Source organism: Podarcis bocagei (assembly GCF_964188305.1).
Source record: "Podarcis bocagei genome assembly, chromosome: 12".
In the NCBI taxonomy this organism is placed as follows: Eukaryota; Metazoa; Chordata; class Lepidosauria; order Squamata; family Lacertidae; genus Podarcis; species Podarcis bocagei.
In genome coordinates this window covers 29,606,298-29,625,109 of record NC_138137.1, presented here as the reverse complement: position 1 = coordinate 29,625,109, position 18,812 = coordinate 29,606,298, and the positions used below count along the sequence as shown (strand labels likewise).

Genomic DNA, 18,812 nt, shown 5'->3' with positions numbered 1-18,812 from the left:
ACACTTTTCTCTTAATGGTATAGAAAGCCACTCAGGCTAGAACTAAGTATGTTGTGTCAAACAAGGGGAGGGAAGAGAGGGCATTCTCAGGGGAAAGGAAGTGGGGGGCAGAGGTGATGTGTGCCTAACACTTTTCCTCTGCAGCCATTTCCCCAGCTACTTTCTCTCACTGGGAAACCTTGCCTGAGAGGAACAGCAGTCAAGGGGCTTGCAGAGGGAAAGTGGTGGTGAGAATAGAGTTAAACCCCTCAACCCTGGCCACTGTATCTCTCCACCACAAATCTCTGCTCCTAGTATTCTGCCTAACAGCAGCTCATACACTCTCCTGCATTTAGGCCCTGGGTGAAGGTTTCTATGGCTCCATTCTCCTCATGGCCCCTCCTTGTTTCGGCTTGCATATTGGTTGAGGAAGTGTAAATTTAGGAAGATTCTCAATATAGTGCAAACCAAACAGATTTATCCCCCTCCCCTACCTGCATGGCATTCTAACCCTAGCCAAATTGTAACACATCTATTTGGTTGGTTTTGGATTACATGAAGTGCTTCAAAATAAGGCTACATTCCCTTTGACATGTGGGTACCTGTAGACATAATGGAACCCTAATTTACAGATGAATTACCAAGTCCTATTAAGAAAACTAAAATATTAGGGGAAAAAAAATAGAACTTGAGAAAACTCCTGGATGTGCTCTCAAATCTGTGGCTTTGACAGGGCAAGCAATTATTGCTTCACTCTGGAAATAAAAACATCTGCCAGGATATTCATTCAGTATAAAGAAATAATGGAACAGATATTAACAAGTAAGCTTATATTTGTGTCTCAGTTCTCAACCCAGCATAACAGACATTAGCACAAGACTAATGCAAAACCAGGGATACACAAACATATTAAAATAACTTTATATATATAGGCTAGGAAAAGACATTAATCTGAAAACAGAAATCCTTTTCTGAAGCTGTCAAGAAATCACCAAATCTGAGCCCAGACAGGAAGCAGGCTGTTTAGATAGCTGAAAGATCTAAACTTTTCACCTGACCTAGTTAGAATTATTCTATAAATCCTCACCTTTAGGATTTGCTGCCAGATAATCACTCATACATTGAACAGTCATCAACTATTTGTAAAAGTATACATAAAATCTTGAAGTTTTATTTATTTCTACTTGGACTCTCACCTTGGCATGCAAACTTCAGTTCCTTAGCATCTGTAACAGTGGTTCTTTTATCTGACCTGTTCTTTTCAAATAGACGATGGCTTCGCCTTTTCCTGGTCTCACCCCAAAGATTTGATCCTCCATGCATGCTTGGGATGTTCAAAATGGCAATCCCTTCCAGGGAAATATTGTTTAAGTCTATCTGAAATCCATCACACTTGCCAGGAAAAGAAGAAGAGAGAAATAAAAGGAGAAATCAGTGATCAGAAATAACCTGCTACATGAGCTCACTCCCACACATACTCATTTTCTATGTTTCAGTTTCTGACACAATACAAATATGCATAGAGGCCAGTGTCTGGACCCCACCACTAACATTTTCTCCACACCCTGGCCCTGAACTGTCGGGCACCTGTGAAATGGAAAATGAAAAAATGTGATAGCGAAAGAACTAATGCCCTCAAATCTAGTCCCCGATAGTCACCAGTTTTGAAGGCACTTGTGATGACATCACAGAGCTTAGTGAGCAAATACTGGTATTTGTTCAAGCTATCGTCACAATCAGCAACAATGGGCCCTTTAGCTCTCTCTGTCAAAGGTTTCATTTACCCGTGGCACTAAAAAGAAAAGGTCAGGAGTTCTACCTTCTGTATTATTTGATGAGCTTCTGGAGAAAAACAACAATATAGAACTAGCCAAATCCAGAAGGGGAGGTTCTCACTTAAATGGTTCGCTACATCATCAGTCTTCAAACTTGCTTCTATTCATTCAACCAAGTTTCAGGTGTTTTAATATATTACTTTTCTGTATGGTTTTCTTCATTTTAACCAGGCATATCACTTGTGGGAGGTTTGCACTGGTATGAATATAGGAAGTATACAATGGTATGGTTAAAATCAGTCCAAACTACAGTTACAGCCATTTACATAATGCCTCAGCATATGGTAATATTTTGCTCATATTTTGTTTTAGGAACAGCTACCTTCTCAATCTGGTTCTTTCAGCGAGTGAAAATTTGAAATCTCCTTTGTGAAAGTAGAAGTAGAACTGCAACAGCTAGCCTCTTGAGTCAAGCTACGATTCCTTTCAGATTTCAAATGCTTTTTGGATTCCACTTTGATCTATTGTGACATCTCTCACCTCATTAGTAAAGTATTGTGATGTTGCTTTTTTTTTTTTACATAATATGGCTCTAATTCTGACCTTAATTTTTATATAATATGGCTCTAATTCTGACCTTAATTCATAATAAGTGTTGAAAGCTATATTCACCTAGTAATCTAGGGTAAGAATCATGACAAGACTCCACGGATGTCTTTGTGACAGGCATATAACTCCCAATTTGTCTCCCAGTTCTTCTTATTATGGTTTATTATTAAGTAATGACCTATGGAAGGGATGCGGGTGGTGCTGTGGTTTAAACCACAGAGCTAGGGCTTGCCGATCAGAAGGTAGGTGGTTTGAATCCCCATGATGAGTTGAGCTTCCATTGTTCAGTTCCTGCTCCTGCCCACCTAGTAGTTCAAAAGCATGTCAAAGTGCAAGTAGATAAATAGGTACTGCTCTGGTGGGAAGGTAAATGGCATTTCTGTGCACTGCTCTGGTTCGCCAGAAGCGGCTTAGTCATGCTGGCAGACAAGCACCAGCTCCCTCCACCTATAGAGATGAATGCCAGAGTGATCCGCGACTGGTCAGGGGTACCTTTACCTGTTTAATGACCTATGGAGGGTAGTGCAGGGTACCTCTCTGTTCACAGAGGACTAGAAGAAAGAAATAGATGGCAAATGAGAAGTTGAACATAGATGAGAAATAGTAATGGCACCTAATTGTGTCATAGGCCTTCAAATGTCACCACAGCACATCTAATGCTAGAAGTTTAAGTGTGGAGCTGCACCTGTTCGTGGTGTGAACAAAGGGTCTTGCCACCATTAGGAACCATCTTTGAGCGACAAGCAAGGAGGAGGAAAGTGGTAAAGGGTAGAGAAAAAATAATGGGCTGACAGTTGGGCTAGGGGAGAAAACTGGTTTTGTTTGCATTTCCATAAGAGACTTCATCACACACACTTCTTGAATCAATATGCAAACAACAACAAAAACAGCTCTCTTTCAAAATTAGCACATCTTCAAATTTTGTGATACAGTTCTCTGACTAAACAATGTGTACAAAAGTGTTATATATGTTAGGGGGAAACTGTCTATATTAGTAAAAAGTATATACAAAAGTTGTATTTTATTATTATGGGACATTTCTGGCAAAACCTGCAGATTAGTTAAAATTGCATATAAAAATGTATTTATTCAGAAAATTGAAACAAAAATGCTGCTGAATTGTGATGACGTGTGTTGAAAGCCACCTTTTGGGCCAAGGGTAATACAGACTTAAATTGTACCATATGGTTACCAAGTTGACATTTAACTACCGTAGGGTATTGAGTTGTTATAATACGTTAATTCCATCCCCACAATCAACCTAGACATCAAACAATGATGTAGAAAGAAGAACTATCCTTCCAGGTCCATGTATTAATATTTCCAAAGTCCTTTAATTCACCATTTGAACCCCAACCATTATTTGTTGCTAAATTAGGGTGTTACTCTATCATTCATTTCACTGCCAAAAAGGGTGAGATACTAAACGATTGCTTATGTGTACTAACATCATGATGATTTGAATCTAATTTTAAAATCATCTAAATAAAAGGCTTATCCAGTCTCTTGGGCTTTTGTTTTCTTTTATTTTTAGCTTTCTGTTGCTGAGATAGTAACTTGGTTTTGTACTTTGCTGTTGTCCTTTTAATTCATCATGGTTTTAGCTGTTCAGTTTTAGGGCAGGCAAATCTAACTTCAGGTAGATCCCAAGACCCTGGTTTGTGATTAATATTATTAACGATGTGTTATTTAATGGTGCTTTATTAGTTTTACGGCCTTTTATCATTAACTGCTTTCATATGTCACTCGAGGAGATATTATTGTAGAAAATGTGGCCAAGAAATTTTAGGAACAAAAGGAATAAGTCCTACTGGAAAATACAGTAAAGGGTTCTCTGTTATTCCTTGGCTAGCCCAGTTCTACTCTATTCCACACGAATGAACTCTTATATGGATCATACAAAATGGAGGCAATGGGACCTCACTGACCAGACATGTCTACCTCCAGGCCAACATGACCTGTCCAATAGGAAGGTTCATGGAATCCAGGTACATTGACTGGAATTTGTTCACTTTACCCCTATGAAAATGTTGTGTTTAATGTACAATGTCCAATGAGCTCAGAGCAGTGTGCCTAATAGGTTGTGCTGCTGCAAATGTTCCAGATGGTGCAAGCTCATCTGCAGCTAGTCACTGTTGCCTTCAGTTCCCTTCCCAAGGTTCACTTTTAAAAAATAAATAAACCCTGGACCACTGAAATCTCACCTTATCCTATCTTGCTTTTTCCTAACCTGTCCCTTCTACTTGGTATATATTTAGTTCCATTCTTATCTGCCCATTCTAGTTTTCAGGCTTTCTGAAATGTAGCCATTTAAATATGTTCTATGTGTTGCCATACACAATGTTTGAAAGTGGGAGGAAGAAAGAGCACTCGGAGCCATTAGGTTTCCATTCCAAAATTTGCCTTTCTGGATCAAAAGTTTAAATCTGCATACAATATTAATGAAAGGCAGCCTAAAACCTCCAGTAACACATCTTAGAATCACTTGGCAGCTGGGATGAAAAACAATTTTTATTGACTTCCTTTTCAGTGAGGGGTGAGAAAGTGTCTAAGTTTTGTATTGGAAGCAAACTTTTGGGGTTTGCTTTTACACCTCACATACATGTTAAACATAAAGACGAATTCTTTTTTTACTAAGAATTCTGCTCATGTGTATACTCACTTACTGCTATACATTCTCGATAAACAGATATTAATTTCATAATTAAAAGTAATCTTGTGTAAATACCCTGCAGGCCTCAATGAATCAAACACATACTGTGTGTCAGGCCTCCCACTGTCTTCAAGTGGAATGTACTGGCTGGATAATTAGATAGTACATATTTTTTAACCTTATTTGCATGCATATTATATCTTTTGCACACTGACAAGCAGCAGTAACAACAAAAGTCAGATTACCACAGGGAATTCCCACAAAGAAGTCTTCATTCCTTATAATTTGCAGCCTAAATTAAAATAATTTGATCTTTGACAAGGATGAAATGTCAAGCAGAAGGGGGTCCTCTCCAAGCCACAGCCTGTGGCTTCTGAAATCTGCCTAATTTATGTCAGTCACTTCTTAATACATATTTAAGTATTACACGAAAAAGATGATAAATATGCAATCTGACACCTTTGGTATTTCCCTGCTGTTAATTTATAAAGGTCTTGCGCCCCCCAAACTGACTAAAATTATTTAAATAAAGGGAGAATTGTGATATAAGATGGTGCAGGGAACATATTCACTCAATATTGAACACAGCAGGCAGTATACTAAGACAATTATTTCACTAGGCCTCAGAGTCCTGCTGTGATGAGTTACTTTCAGAATTACTAAAGGAGAAATTCTTTTGTTCAGACAGAGGAATTTTCAGTACATGTCCATTTCCATTGTGCTAACATATCAAAGTTGAATTAAGAAAGGCAAATATATTTTATTTGGTATTGTGTTTGTCAGATAAAATGATGGTATTTAGTACACAGCGCCATGTATAAAAGTGGCATAAATAGATAATGATAAAGAATGAAGAAAAGGACTTTATAACATGGGCCTGCACACTATCCTAAGGAAAGCCCTGCTGGATCAGACTGAAACCAGCCCAGAATACTGTTTCGCACAATCGTCAGGGATTCCAGGAAGTCTTTGTGTCATATTTATTGTCGATAACCCTCCTCAGCAATTGGTGCTCAGCAATAAACTACATCTGAACACTGACATTCCATCTAGCTATCATGGGCAACAGCCATTGATAATCCTAATCTCCATCGGTTTACCACATCTCTCTTAAAAGCAGTGGTAGGGAGTCTGTGGCCCTCCAGATGTCGTCACTCTCCCATCATCTCCAGCCAGCATAGTCAGCGGTCATGGATGACAGTAATTTTGGTGCAGCAACATATGGAGGGCTACAAGTCCCTAACCCCCAATTCAGAGTCAGGTGTCACATCTTGCATTGGTCAATTCCATAAATTAATGGTTTGTCACGTGAAGAAATATGTTCTGTTTGTTCCGAATCTTTCTCCACACCAAGAATAACTTTCTAAATCTCTCTATAGTGTTAGTTAAGTCGCTGGGCCTCTCCTTTCACCGCTAGACGTCCACCATAAATTGCTAAGCACCGATCTGGATTTCAAATGGGCAACCACTTCTAGATCACAACTTTTAAAAGGCTCTGCCCCTGAATGGAATAATAGGTACTAAAATTCCTCCTTAGATTGTGGGCCTCTGTTGCTTTAAGGTTCAGGAATATTCCTCCTTATGGCTTAACCATTTAATGGATGCAGCCTCCTTGCTCAGGGTCCCAGAATAGCTGTCTTCATACTCATAGTCCTTCATAGCCCTTTGCTGTACTGAGAGGATTCTGAGCATGTCAGCCCCTCTGGGCACTTTGTCTGAATGAGCAGACTCAAGTAGTGTCCCTGTCCCCCGAGTCTCAAAGCTTTCTTGGTTAGGGTCTGCAGGTTCCTCTCTTCACGGTAAAAGCTGCCTCAGGCTGCTCACTATAGTTCCTGAGCTGAGTGAGTGCCTCTTTGTGAGTCTGAGCTGCGTTGCACCTGCTTAGGACTGCACCCCTTAAATCAGCTGCACCGTTTGCCCATATGGCATAGGTGAAAACCCTGCTGCTGTAGACCCACAGTCAATAAGAACCAAGACAGGATAAAGAGGCTACATGGTCCCAAGATATTGGCAACCGCTTATGAAGGCTGGTTCTGTTCCTCTCTCTTTTCAAATTCTTCTTCACCTAACCGCAAACTGGTGTTCTGTGCACAGACAAAAGTTACTTTATGAAAAGAATGGTTCCCCCACACCCCAAATGCATTCTTTAACCTTTAATTAAGGAAAGCGAGTACAGTTTTCGTGAACTCATCTTTAAAGGTTATAAAATTTAGATGGAATATATAGAAATAAGTTTTTCAAATTTAAATTCCCAAAGCTATTCCTGCCTTCACAACTTTCCCCCTCTATTTTTTCTCCCTAAAAAACCCAACCACCTGTGCTATAGAGATCATAAACTTTCCAGTTGGTTCCTGATGCTAAGTGGCTAAATTTTGATTTCCTGCTTTTTCAGCTGCTTTAAGAATTTCAGGGTGGTTTTATACCCTACTTTTGCACTTGTTAGCTGCTACGTTGTATCGCCATAGCTGGAGGTTGTTTGCTTCTGAATAACAGTTGCTAGAAACTGCAGAAAGGAAAAGGGATGCTTGTTCTAAGATCCTGTTTGCAGATTTCCCATAGGCATTGGACCTCTGGTCTAATCTAGCAGAACTCTTCTTATGTGGAATGAGAGGTGACTGGCAAGGCAAGGTATAAAATGAAATGAAATAAGGTCAAACTTCTTTCCCTTTTCTACTGTAATTAATACTTGCCTAATAACAAAACTGAATCTTATTCCAATGTTCAAGTTTCATCAACAGTCACTTTATTTCACTGTCATTGCAGCTTTGGGAAATTATTTTATGTTGTTTTTCTGGATTGTCACACTGTAAATTTAGAAAAATTCTGTACACTGCTTTGGAATACAAGCAGTTTATAAATATTCATAAATAAATAAATGCTCAGGGCTATAACAAAAGAATGCCATCAGGATTACACTGGGGGAGATGGCTTCAAAGTAGAATGCATTTTGTTGTCTAACTGCATCTCTTTTGAACTCAGCATCTCTCCCACATTTTTATTTGTATAGAGACCTTTCCTATGGTGTCTTTGAAGAAATGGTTCATATATATGTTTATTATTTATTTCAAATTGCACTTTTTGTTTCTAGATAGTCCATTACCTGCCCTGGGAACATAAATCTGAAGTTGTGGGATACACATTATGTAAATAAATTAAAATAAATGAATAGATTAAAATAAATATTTGGCTTCACGTATAACCCTCCAGTTGCTAGAATAACATATAGCAATTAGTTTCTTACTTCTATTTCTAGGGATTCATGCAGCTTCTTGCAGGTTGCTGAAAAAGTTTCAGAAGTGCCAAATTCGAAATACCAAAATTTATTCTTCATTCTGAAACATAAAGACAAAAGAAAAGAAACATCAATATCTGAACATTTCTTTTTTAAAAAGAAAAAAAAGTTAGCATCCTGACTTTCATCATAAGAGATGCTAAGATCTGACATCCAGGTTGAAATAGATGATCTCATAATTTTCAAAAACTTAAATGCAGCTGTCAAGAGATATAATATCCCCTACAGCTATAACAGGAAAGTTCTCTAACAGAGATAGATTAGCTAACTCTTAGGGAGTTTTGGCAATTGCCACTTAACCAGAGACATGTCTTGAAAACTTACTGAGTCCCATTTTATGTGTCATACTTGCTAATGTGATTTCTGATGCTGTCCAAAATCCAGTTCTAGGGTATGCCATTATAATGAAATGAGGTGGGAAAAGAAAAGTAAAAAAGAAGTCTTTCCCCAAGCTAATTCAGTGGCTTATTGTTCATTATGACAGGTATTAAAAAAATAAAAACACAAGCATTCAATGTATTCCAGATCTTTAAATTAATCGGCTGTAAGGCAGACGTATTGACAGGAAAATGGAATACACTAACAAGTTACTAATATTTAAGAAGCGAGCAGAAAAAGTTAGGTTTTATGGGGCAATTGGATCAGCTAACAGAAAATACACTAATATTTACATAATATTTCAGACTGAAACATACATTACAATTTTGCTGGGCCATACTTTAATAGGTATATTAAGTGTTTCAAGCAGATCTAAATAAAGCTATGCTGAAGATACATAATTTAGGTTAATTTGTTGCATCCCCACTCCCCTTTCTAATTAACTTTAAAATGCACTTTGGGGGTGGGTGAAAATCTGTTGTATAAAAAATGGCTCCAATGGTTCCATCTGCACTATTCAGTTAAAGCAGTATCATACTTCACTGTGAAGAGGGCCTGATTGTTAAACTACTGCAAGAACTGTAGCTCTGCAAGGGAAATAGGGCTGTCTTAACAATTCTCAGCACCTTTACCATACTATAGCTATCAGGGTTCTTGGAGAGAATCCATGACTGTTTAAAGCGGTATCATAGTGCTGTAAATGACTTGAATGTGGTCTAAACATCCCCATTCATAAACAGCCCTTTGGGCATGTATAAACAGTGCTACAACACCACCACTGTGCATGGGAGTGAAGACAGAGGAATGTTTTGCAGGCTGCTGATGACAAACAGAGTGCTTTTGATGTACTTTGGTAGCGTATAGCCTTCCGATGTTGAAATAGGACCCGTTTCCTATGTTATCATTTTAACGTGTGCAGTACATTGCAGCCATGGGAAAGTACGTATTGAAATCTGCCACAACATTTCTAGCAGAGTTACTCTCAATAGTACAAAATGAGCCCTCTTCCCCCACCTTGTGGTCCTTGAGTAAGTGGCCCAAATCTTGTTCCTCTCAAGTTACAGGATTTGCAACGGCCTGCCAGCCTGTTGCTCCTAATTTAAACGGTATGCTCCTGAATTCAGGATATTTCCGAATGATACAGAAAGCACTGCATCAATAGAAACTGCATGGAATTAAGGGATGCTCAATAGTCTTCAGGAATGGCCTAATTGGGTTCCCAGAAATTTAGAACTTAATCTGGAGTACCATATTGTCCTTATGGAACGGTCTCTTTCACATTATATCAAAGGCTTAGATAGCATTTCTTCAGCACCATAGGACTGCAATAATTTCTGCCACTGGACTCAGCCATAAACTTCAGAAAACAAAGCTAAGCAGGAATGAGTGTCTATGGTTAAGTGACATCAAGTTTTAGCAATAGTTACTGTGACTCATTTTAAACATAGGATTTTTATTCCCCACATCCAAAATATGGTTTATCTGACTTCCATGGGCCTGCTCTGACTTAGTTGGCTAGAACTTTAAAAAACGAACCATTAGCTGACTACACATTTATTTCTGCATGTGGCCATATCTCAGTTATACAGTACTATAGTGATGCCAACCTTATGCAAACTCAGAAAGAGATATATATACTTCCCAGGGGCAAAAGCTGTAATGCAGAGGATTTCATGCTGAGATCTCACTCCCTCTTTTAGATAACTTTTATTTATAAAGCCAAGCAACAAAACTTTCGGTCTTCACTAAACTACATTATTTGTCACGGAGAAGCAACTCCTTTCAACCTTCTTGTTCTTTCCTCCACACATAAGCTATTGTATCATTCTTGCCTAACCAATGAGTTATGATTTATAAGAAGCTCATATACTACACATCAGACCCATATGTCCCAAAGTTAGTTGGATATCGACCTCACATGCCCCACCAGTACAGGAATTTCCATTTCTGCAATGCAACTCCCTGCCACCACTACCCCAACCTGCTCTGTAGGGCTAGGGAAGCCCCTAGAACAGACTTTGGGGTGGGGAATCCTGCTGTGCAAGGGGAAATCCTGCATTGATGGGATGCATTACTCAACACTACTTTGGATACAGCCCAAAGAATGCCTGATACTACATTGAACCATTGTTGGGCAGCCCAGTGCTGTCTACCCTGACTGGCAGTGCAAAGAGTCTTTGGTTTGGCCCTTGGCATCTCCATATGGGGTTGGGAAGGACTCGTGACTGAAACCCTGGACAGCTGCTGCCAGTCAATGTAGGCCATATTGAACTATAGGGACTGACATGGAATACATTCCCTATGAGGCAGTAACGGCCTGCAAGGTGCTTTGTGACACTTCATCCCGGTTATTAGGAAGCCATCTTATACCAAATCCATTGATCTAATTTCTTTACTATTGCCTACACTGACTGGCAACATCTTCTTTCCCAGCCCTACCCAGAGGTGCCAGAGATTGAATCTCTTCCTGCAAAGCATGTTCTCTATGACTTTGCCACAGCCCATGGCTACCTAATTTGAGATCTATATACTGCACTCCATTCCCCCACTACAGATAAGAGCAGTGTTTTGTCGTGACCCCAACAAGCATGTGCATTTCATGAGCACTTGGCTCTCTCAATGCAGGATAAGAGAGTATGGAGAGCTACAGCCATCAAAGTTTCTTGTAGGTTTAGTGGAGCCAGTTTGGTTATCAATACTAAAATAGGCTGCAGTGCAGCTCTGCATTATGATGTTAATTAAAAAGCCCCCTACTGTTAAAACTATTTTATATTACCTTTCTGATTAAGCAATTAGATGGCATATTATCAGAAAAAATTGCCCTGAGTCTAAATATGGAAATAATAAATGTTTTATTATACACTAGATGAGCACGTGAACATGGCATCACAGTGGGCACAGCTAAACTTTTTTTTTGAAAAGTGCATAACGATGAATTTTGTTTATTAATAGAAAGGAATCAAATGGGTAGGTGTAATGTAATTCTGAAAAACTAAGCCCTTTCCACCTTAAAGATAGCACACACAGGCAATGCACAGATGCCCAATTTATAGTGCCCCAACTTTATCAGTATTTAAAGAACAGTCAAGTGTATTTATAATTCTTCACACTTTTGCACACTTGGGCCTTGATCTAGGGATTCTTCTAAGATGCAGCTGCTGTGTACATGAATCTGCCCTACTGAATTGATATCCAATGGTGTCACCTTTGTCAGTACCAATAATAAATTAGAGAAGAGCAGGCTAGGTGAAAAGATGCCTAAAACCAAGGCCAGCCCAATACATTTTAGTGCCTGCGACAAAGGAACAGATCGACTCCCCAGCCCTTCAGGGAAAGGTGTGTAGAATCCAAAGCTCGTCGACTTATTTTGTCACCCAAGGTAGAAAATGCCACATGCAACTCTTCCTTCTCCTTAGCAATAAAAACAAAAACATGCATAATGGAGTGTGCCTCCTTGGGAGAAGTCAAACCGCTGCGTTAGCAGCATAGAAGTGACCTCCCTGGGGCTCAATTTTGGCAATGTTTATGGAGGTCCTAGGCTACGGAGGCAACAAGACTCTTGGCCTTGCCAATGTGGTCCAAAGGAAAGCAGAGCAAAATGTTTGGCACCAGCTTGGCTGCAGGAGTCGCTGGATGGAGGCGTACAAGGCACCATTCAAGCATCTTGGAGACTCCTCCCCAGATTTGTGTAGGGTTTACGTCTTAGCCTTTTCTTCTCCCGAAGAAAGCAAGTGGGTTATCAGCATATTCATCCACTATCGATAGCCTTGGAAAACGTGACAAATTAAATAAGAAAAAAACAAAACCTGCTCTCCTTTTGACATATGCAAAATCAGCAAGATCAGTCTTTTGTCCCATTTAGACAAATGAGATGTGCTGCATACGGGTTTCTTCTCATGCATGCAGAAACCTCTTAAATATCAAGCAGGATGAGCCACATGCAAAGGCTCCCTTTGCCCTCAAATAATGTTACTGTCAGGGATGTTTGTGTGGAGAATAGTGGGTTTTTTATTTAAAACATTCACTAGAAAGTTGCAACTGAGTTACTGAAAAACCTTGCACTATATTTGTTTTGGTATGCTTCCGATTAATAGTTCAGATTAATTTTGACTTTATTTTTATTCAAGCTACAAAGTTTTTGTTATAGGTTTTTGAACCTGCCCATCTAGCTCAGTACTGTCTACATTGGTAGCCAACATGGTGCTTGACTACAACTCCCATCAGCCCCAGCCAGCATGGGGAACCGATTACTCCTTACTCACTGGCAGGAGCTCCCTAAGATTTTATACAGGTAAAACATGTGCTCTGCCAATGAGCTACAGCAATAACCCTAACCCTGAACACAATCTGAGCTTTTTGAATTGTTCCTTTGCTTGAAAACCAAGGAGGAAGTTTTTGAGCATTTGAAAGGAAGGCTTGCAAAACCCAGAGAGTGTTCACACATCATCTGCCAGCTCTGCTTCAACAGCAACACAGAAAGTGGGGGGAGATTGCCAAAAGCAAGGAGAGCTCACAGACAGGCACCTGCCCCTCTCCTGCTCAAAGCTGAAAAAGGAGCTTCTGAGTATGCACAAGAGCATCATTTGCAAAGACAGAAGCCTGTCTTTGAGCTCCCCTCACTCTCACCTGGGGACGCGGGTGGCGCTGTGGGTAAAACCTCAGCACCTAGGACTTGCCGATCGCATGGTCGGCGGTTCGAATCCCCACGGCGGGGTGAGCTCCCATCTTTCGGTCCCAGCTCCTGCCCACCTAGCAGTTCGAAAGCACCCCTAAGTGCAAGTAGATAAATAGGTACTGCTTTATAGCGGGAAGGTAAACGGCGTTTACGTGTGCTGCACTGGTGCTGGCTCGCCAGAGCAGCTTCGTCATGCTGGCCACGTGACCCGGAAGTGTCTCCGGACAGCGCTGGCCCCCGGCCTCTTAAGCGAGATGGGCGCGCAACCCCAGAGTCGGTCACGACTGGCCCGTACGGGCAGGGGTACCTTTACCTTTACCACTTTCAACTGCCCCCCCGGCTTCATGGAGGTAAGGCAGAGGGGGCTAGTTGCAGCTGGGGAACTGGGGGGGACTCCATTTCAAATCCATCCCAGACTTAAGTTTGGGGTAACCTCACAATGGGGCACCACTTTCCAGGTGAGTTCACATCTCAAGCCTCTCTGCTCAAACTTAACCGGCATCACTAAGTTTTTAAAGCTTTGGTTCAGTAGCATTATACCCCTTTAATCCCCCCCGCCCCCGCTTCTAGTCTAGAGCAGAAAAACAAGTTCACATGGACACACTATGCTTTTATATTCATCCTATCACCAAACCAAGAGTGGCATAGTCACCAATTCACACATATCTAGTTTTAGTGTTTTAAAGGACAGGACAAAGTATCATTTATTCCCATGGCATCTGTTCTCATGTAATATAATGCTTTCTCCAGCGGCGGAGCTAGCTGCTTGGGCACCCGGGACGGTGCAAATACCCTGCACCCAAGGGCAGGGCAAGCCAGGGCAGAGCACGCTGCGCTGAACCTCCATAGAGTTCACAAGCCCCACATTGCCATTTCGGGCAGCGCGGAGCCTGCAGGTGCCAAAGCCACTGCATCACTCCCCAGGAGAGACGTGTGGCTCAGGCAAGCTGCAGGCCAGGTCCCAGGGACACCCCCGCTCTCAGTGATGACACCCAGAGCAGCCCGCACCCACCACACAACCCTTCCTATGCCACCTTTCACACCTAAACCAACTTTTGTAAACTCATCCAGAGTTGACTTTTCTATCAGTATTATTTACCTATTCTGGGGAGAACAGTAGTTTTTGTATGTCAAGATGACTCATTTGTTTATTTATTTTGACCTTTGTTCCTCAAATCACTGAATTTATTCCAAGTATGATCAGAAAGTTTAAAACTGCAGATCCATGATGCAGTCTATACTGAAGGACGACTTTTTGCACAGATGATCAGTACAAAACATGAAAGGCAGGGCAACTATATGTTAAAACATAGTGCATAATCTTCTTCATCATGGGCCTACATTAAACCAAATGGTGTGATTTAAAAATTGCCAGAAATTGTCTGGAAAAGTTCATTGCCTGGGACCAAATTCACCCATCCCTGATAAAAGTGTAACGTTCAAAAAATCCAAATAAAATCAGGCAGCACCCCTACAGTTAGGCACAACAAATGTTTAGACAATAAGGATAAATTAGTATTAATTTATTTTAATGCTTTTAAAAAAAATAATACTTTTCACTGAAAAACAGCCTTTTCTCATTGCTCATAAATCTATTACCTAGGTAATTTTGTACTTAGGTAAAATGATTTCATTGTGGCACATAATATATATTAATAAGATTGTATGACTTTTTTTAATGTTCTCTTTTTCTTTTCAGTCCTGTCTTGGCTATCATATAATCCCCATTTTGCTTTTTAATGAATCAAATGAAAAGATAAGGAAATGGTCAGTGGCAATGCATATCCAGAAGAATTTTATATGTCGGCAGAAAGATTTATAACAGGCTCATCTTTGACATTTTTTATTTCCAATAACTAACTCTAGGAATGGCACATCAGAGGTAATATCTTTCTGCATACTGGTTTAAACTTCTCTTTCTGAATGCTCCACCAAAAAACCCGGTACTTGCATACTTTAAAGCGTGTAGCTAAAGCTCTCTGTGGTCAGTCAATTGCTGACTGTCTTGGTGGTATTCTCCGTGTAGCAAGCATAAATTCAAACTGTGTGCAGAAAGGAAGAAATAGAGACTAATACATATATTATGTTAAAAACAGCTTTACTAAGAACCATCATAAAAATTGGGCAAATAGACGGCTGGGATCCAAACATAGTAGTGTGGTGCTTATGCAAATGTGTTGCAGAGAACTAGAGATCAGCACATGACAGGTCAATGTATGTTTATTAATGGTGTCACATGACAGCCCCACCTGTGCCCCTATGGATATGCAGAGCACCATATTGACCATGTTTCCTTAAACTTTGTGTCCCAACTGCATTTGATGGCACTTATACTTGGCGCTTTCCTTTTCCTTTTTATAGTAAAAAATGAGGCACCAGTACTCATATACTGAAAAAGTGCTGAGGTTGCCAGCACAAAATGGCTGCCATGGGCAGTGAAGAAGAAGACACGCCAGTACTCCAGACATGCCAGTACTATCACCAAAAAAGCCCTGCTTATGCTGATAATTCCTAAAGTTTCACATCAATGTTGTTTGGATCCTGCTCTCCATAATCTTAGTTTCATGTTCATATATATGCTACTTAAAAAGCAGAGACATCACCTTGCCAACAAAGGTCCGTATAGTTAAAGCTATGGTTTTCCCAGTAGTGATGTATAGAAGTGAGAGCTGGACCATAAAGAAGGCTGATTGCCAAAGAATTGATGCTTTTGAACTATGGTGCTGGAGGAGACTCTTGAGAGTCCCATGGACTGCAAGGAGATCAAACCTATCCATTCTGAAGGAAATCAGCCCTGAGTGCTCACTGGAAGGACAGATCCTGAAGCTGAGGCTCCAATACTTTGGCCACCTCATGAGAAGAGAAGACTCCCTGGAAAAGAACCTGAGGCTGGGAAAGATGGAGGGCACAAGGAGAGGACGACAGAGGACGAGATGGTTGGACAGTGTTCTTGAAGCTACCAGCATGAGTTTGACCAAACTGCAGGAGGCAGTGGAAGACAGGAGTGCCTGGCATGCTCTGGTCCATGGAGTCACGAAGAGTCGGACACGACTAAACGACTAAACAACAACATATATGCTACTGCGCAGGCATATGATCTGAAAGATATGATCCAAAAGAAAAAGGGAGAGGGGAATTCAAGTTTGCAGACCCTCTCAAATATTCCAATAAAACTTCATTTAGTTGTCAGTTCCTTAGTCTTACAAAACCGATCACCACCAGCCAACATGCTCTCACTCCCTTTTTTGTCGACCCAGGAAGAAACCTGTAAATCCTTTTGGCATAAACTTTTACTCTTCCAATTTATCCATATTACTCTTTTTAAAAAATGATAACTAAGAACTAGAATGTGCCTTGAAGTTAAAGATTACTTTGAAAGAATACAGTTTAGGATGCACCTGCACTATGCTGCTTTGTTAAACTCCCCGAAGGTTATATCTTTTATCAGGATTATATAAATGTGATACTCTCAAGTGGCATAAATTAACAAGAGGTTACCTCAAGCACCTGGTATAAAACCAGCACCTGGTATAAAACCAGCAATTACACAGCAGTGTGATATCTGAATGATAATAATTTACAAGAGACTTCCCGCCTAAGTGAACAGACTTTCTGATCCGTGATGCTTTATCTTCAAAAGCAAATGCCACTATTCATAATCACAGTAAGATGCTTATTAGTGCCTTGTGAAAAAATGTTATCCGCACGGTAGACATCAGGTGGGTGTGGAGGGGTGATACCAAAAAATAAAAATAAAAAATAAAAATGTTTTTGTCTTTTGCATTTGATTGTGTAGATTTCTACACTAAATATACATTTATATTTTTCCTGACAGTTTTTGCTTATTTTCTCGGCTTCACAGTTCTATAAGCAGTTGCTGACATAGCACTGGTATATTAATATGAGAGTTGTGATTATATATGGCTTAATAGAAGTTGTGCATCTGTGCAACGGGCAATTGTGCACCAAATGAATGCATGGAAAATCTGAACAAAACAGACCACTCAAATGCCTTCTTAATATTGATCATTGCCTCATTAATATTGAACATTGTTAACAATGTGAATTGATTACAGATCTTCTTAATCTACATCGATTCCGTACAAATTTTGTGTATTGTCTGGGCAAGGTGTTTTTTTAGTTTAGAAGTAGAGAATGGCTATGGTAGCCAGTCAGTGCAAATGCAACCAAGTTGACATGGTCACCTTGTACAGATTCCCCATTCTCTTGGAGATTATTCATACTGACCAGCCAATGTACAGAATCACCAATTCTTGCTATTACTATTGGCATAGTCTTCATGCCTTCATGCGAAAGCTTTTGGGCATTCTCCTTTTATCTCACATCCATTGCAACATATACATTAAATAATGAAGGCTGCAATCCTAAAGCATAATCCCAACTACAGTGGGACTTGTGAGTAAACGTGCGCAGGGTTGTACTGAAAAATCCGTAAACAGCTTTGGAACTACCAGCTCTGATGCATTTGGGGGAAATCAATGAAGCACAGTATAAAATCTCTGTAATTGTGTGACTTATAACAGAGAACCTTATTAACTTTATAGCAAGGTCATAGAACTTCACACTTCATTTTTAAATTATGTCAGAGGAATAAAACAATTTTCCTTGTCTTTACCTCTAATATCCTGCTATGCTAACGCAGACCTGACACAGACTTTTACTTAAATTAATGAAGCTATTATTATAATTCTCCATAGGGCTATGATCAGGTTTCTATGAAGAAAATCCTGGCTGCCGGATCCGACTGCATAATTCTTACTGTATTTCAGAATCAAAAATGTACAAAGCATTTTTATGAATTGCCTCTCTGTAAGGCAGGACCACATGGAATTCATTAGTCTACTTCTGAACCAGGCAATATTTAACTCTTCCTAGAAATTAAAGTTACTAAGTGATATTTAGTTCAGATATAGTCCAAAAACCACATTTCAAAACAATGCTACAAAACAATAGAACAAATATTGGATGTTAAATTTGACTGCTCTCAATTAATGTCACAGGCAATCCTCCTCCCATGTTTACCTGTCTGTGGTCAAAGCTAAATATCTGGGACACTGGCTTTGTACCATGAGATGGACTCTCCTTCTTGAGAAGTTCTAAGGGAGGGATGGGGATCCTATAGCCCTGTTTCCTTCCACAACTCAGTTCCCCTTTTGTCAAGAAATGTTTGTGTTTGTGTGGGAGCTACATCAAATTTCCCATGCTCAAAGTATGACTGTCACATTTCTTTGAAAATGTATGCATCTGATAAACTGTACTTCACTGGCGCATGTATTTTTATACTGCCATAGGTTATGTTTCTTTCAAAAAGCAGCAGGATGCTGTTATCTCAAATCCAAACAAATAGTTCACAAAACTTTTCAACAGCATGGAATCCCATGTAGCGCAATTGCATTCTTGACTGCTCCTTGGAATAGGTGTCCACCACCG

General features: G+C 40.0%; 1 protein-coding gene across 6 annotated transcripts in view; it reads right to left on the bottom strand.

Moving 5' to 3' along the window:
- Positions 1 to 18,812, bottom strand: part of DGKB (diacylglycerol kinase beta) — a 301,695-nt gene that overhangs the window by 50,349 nt on the left and 232,534 nt on the right. For all 6 annotated transcript variants that reach the window (XM_081164533.1, XM_081164535.1, XM_081164532.1 and 3 more), the window contains 2 exons: positions 8,258 to 8,348; positions 1,176 to 1,371 (listed from right to left, as the gene is read on the bottom strand). In XM_081164533.1, coding sequence (XP_081020659.1) covers positions 1,176 to 1,371; positions 8,258 to 8,348 — 287 coding nt within the window. The remainder of the gene's footprint in view (positions 1 to 1,175; positions 1,372 to 8,257; positions 8,349 to 18,812) is intronic.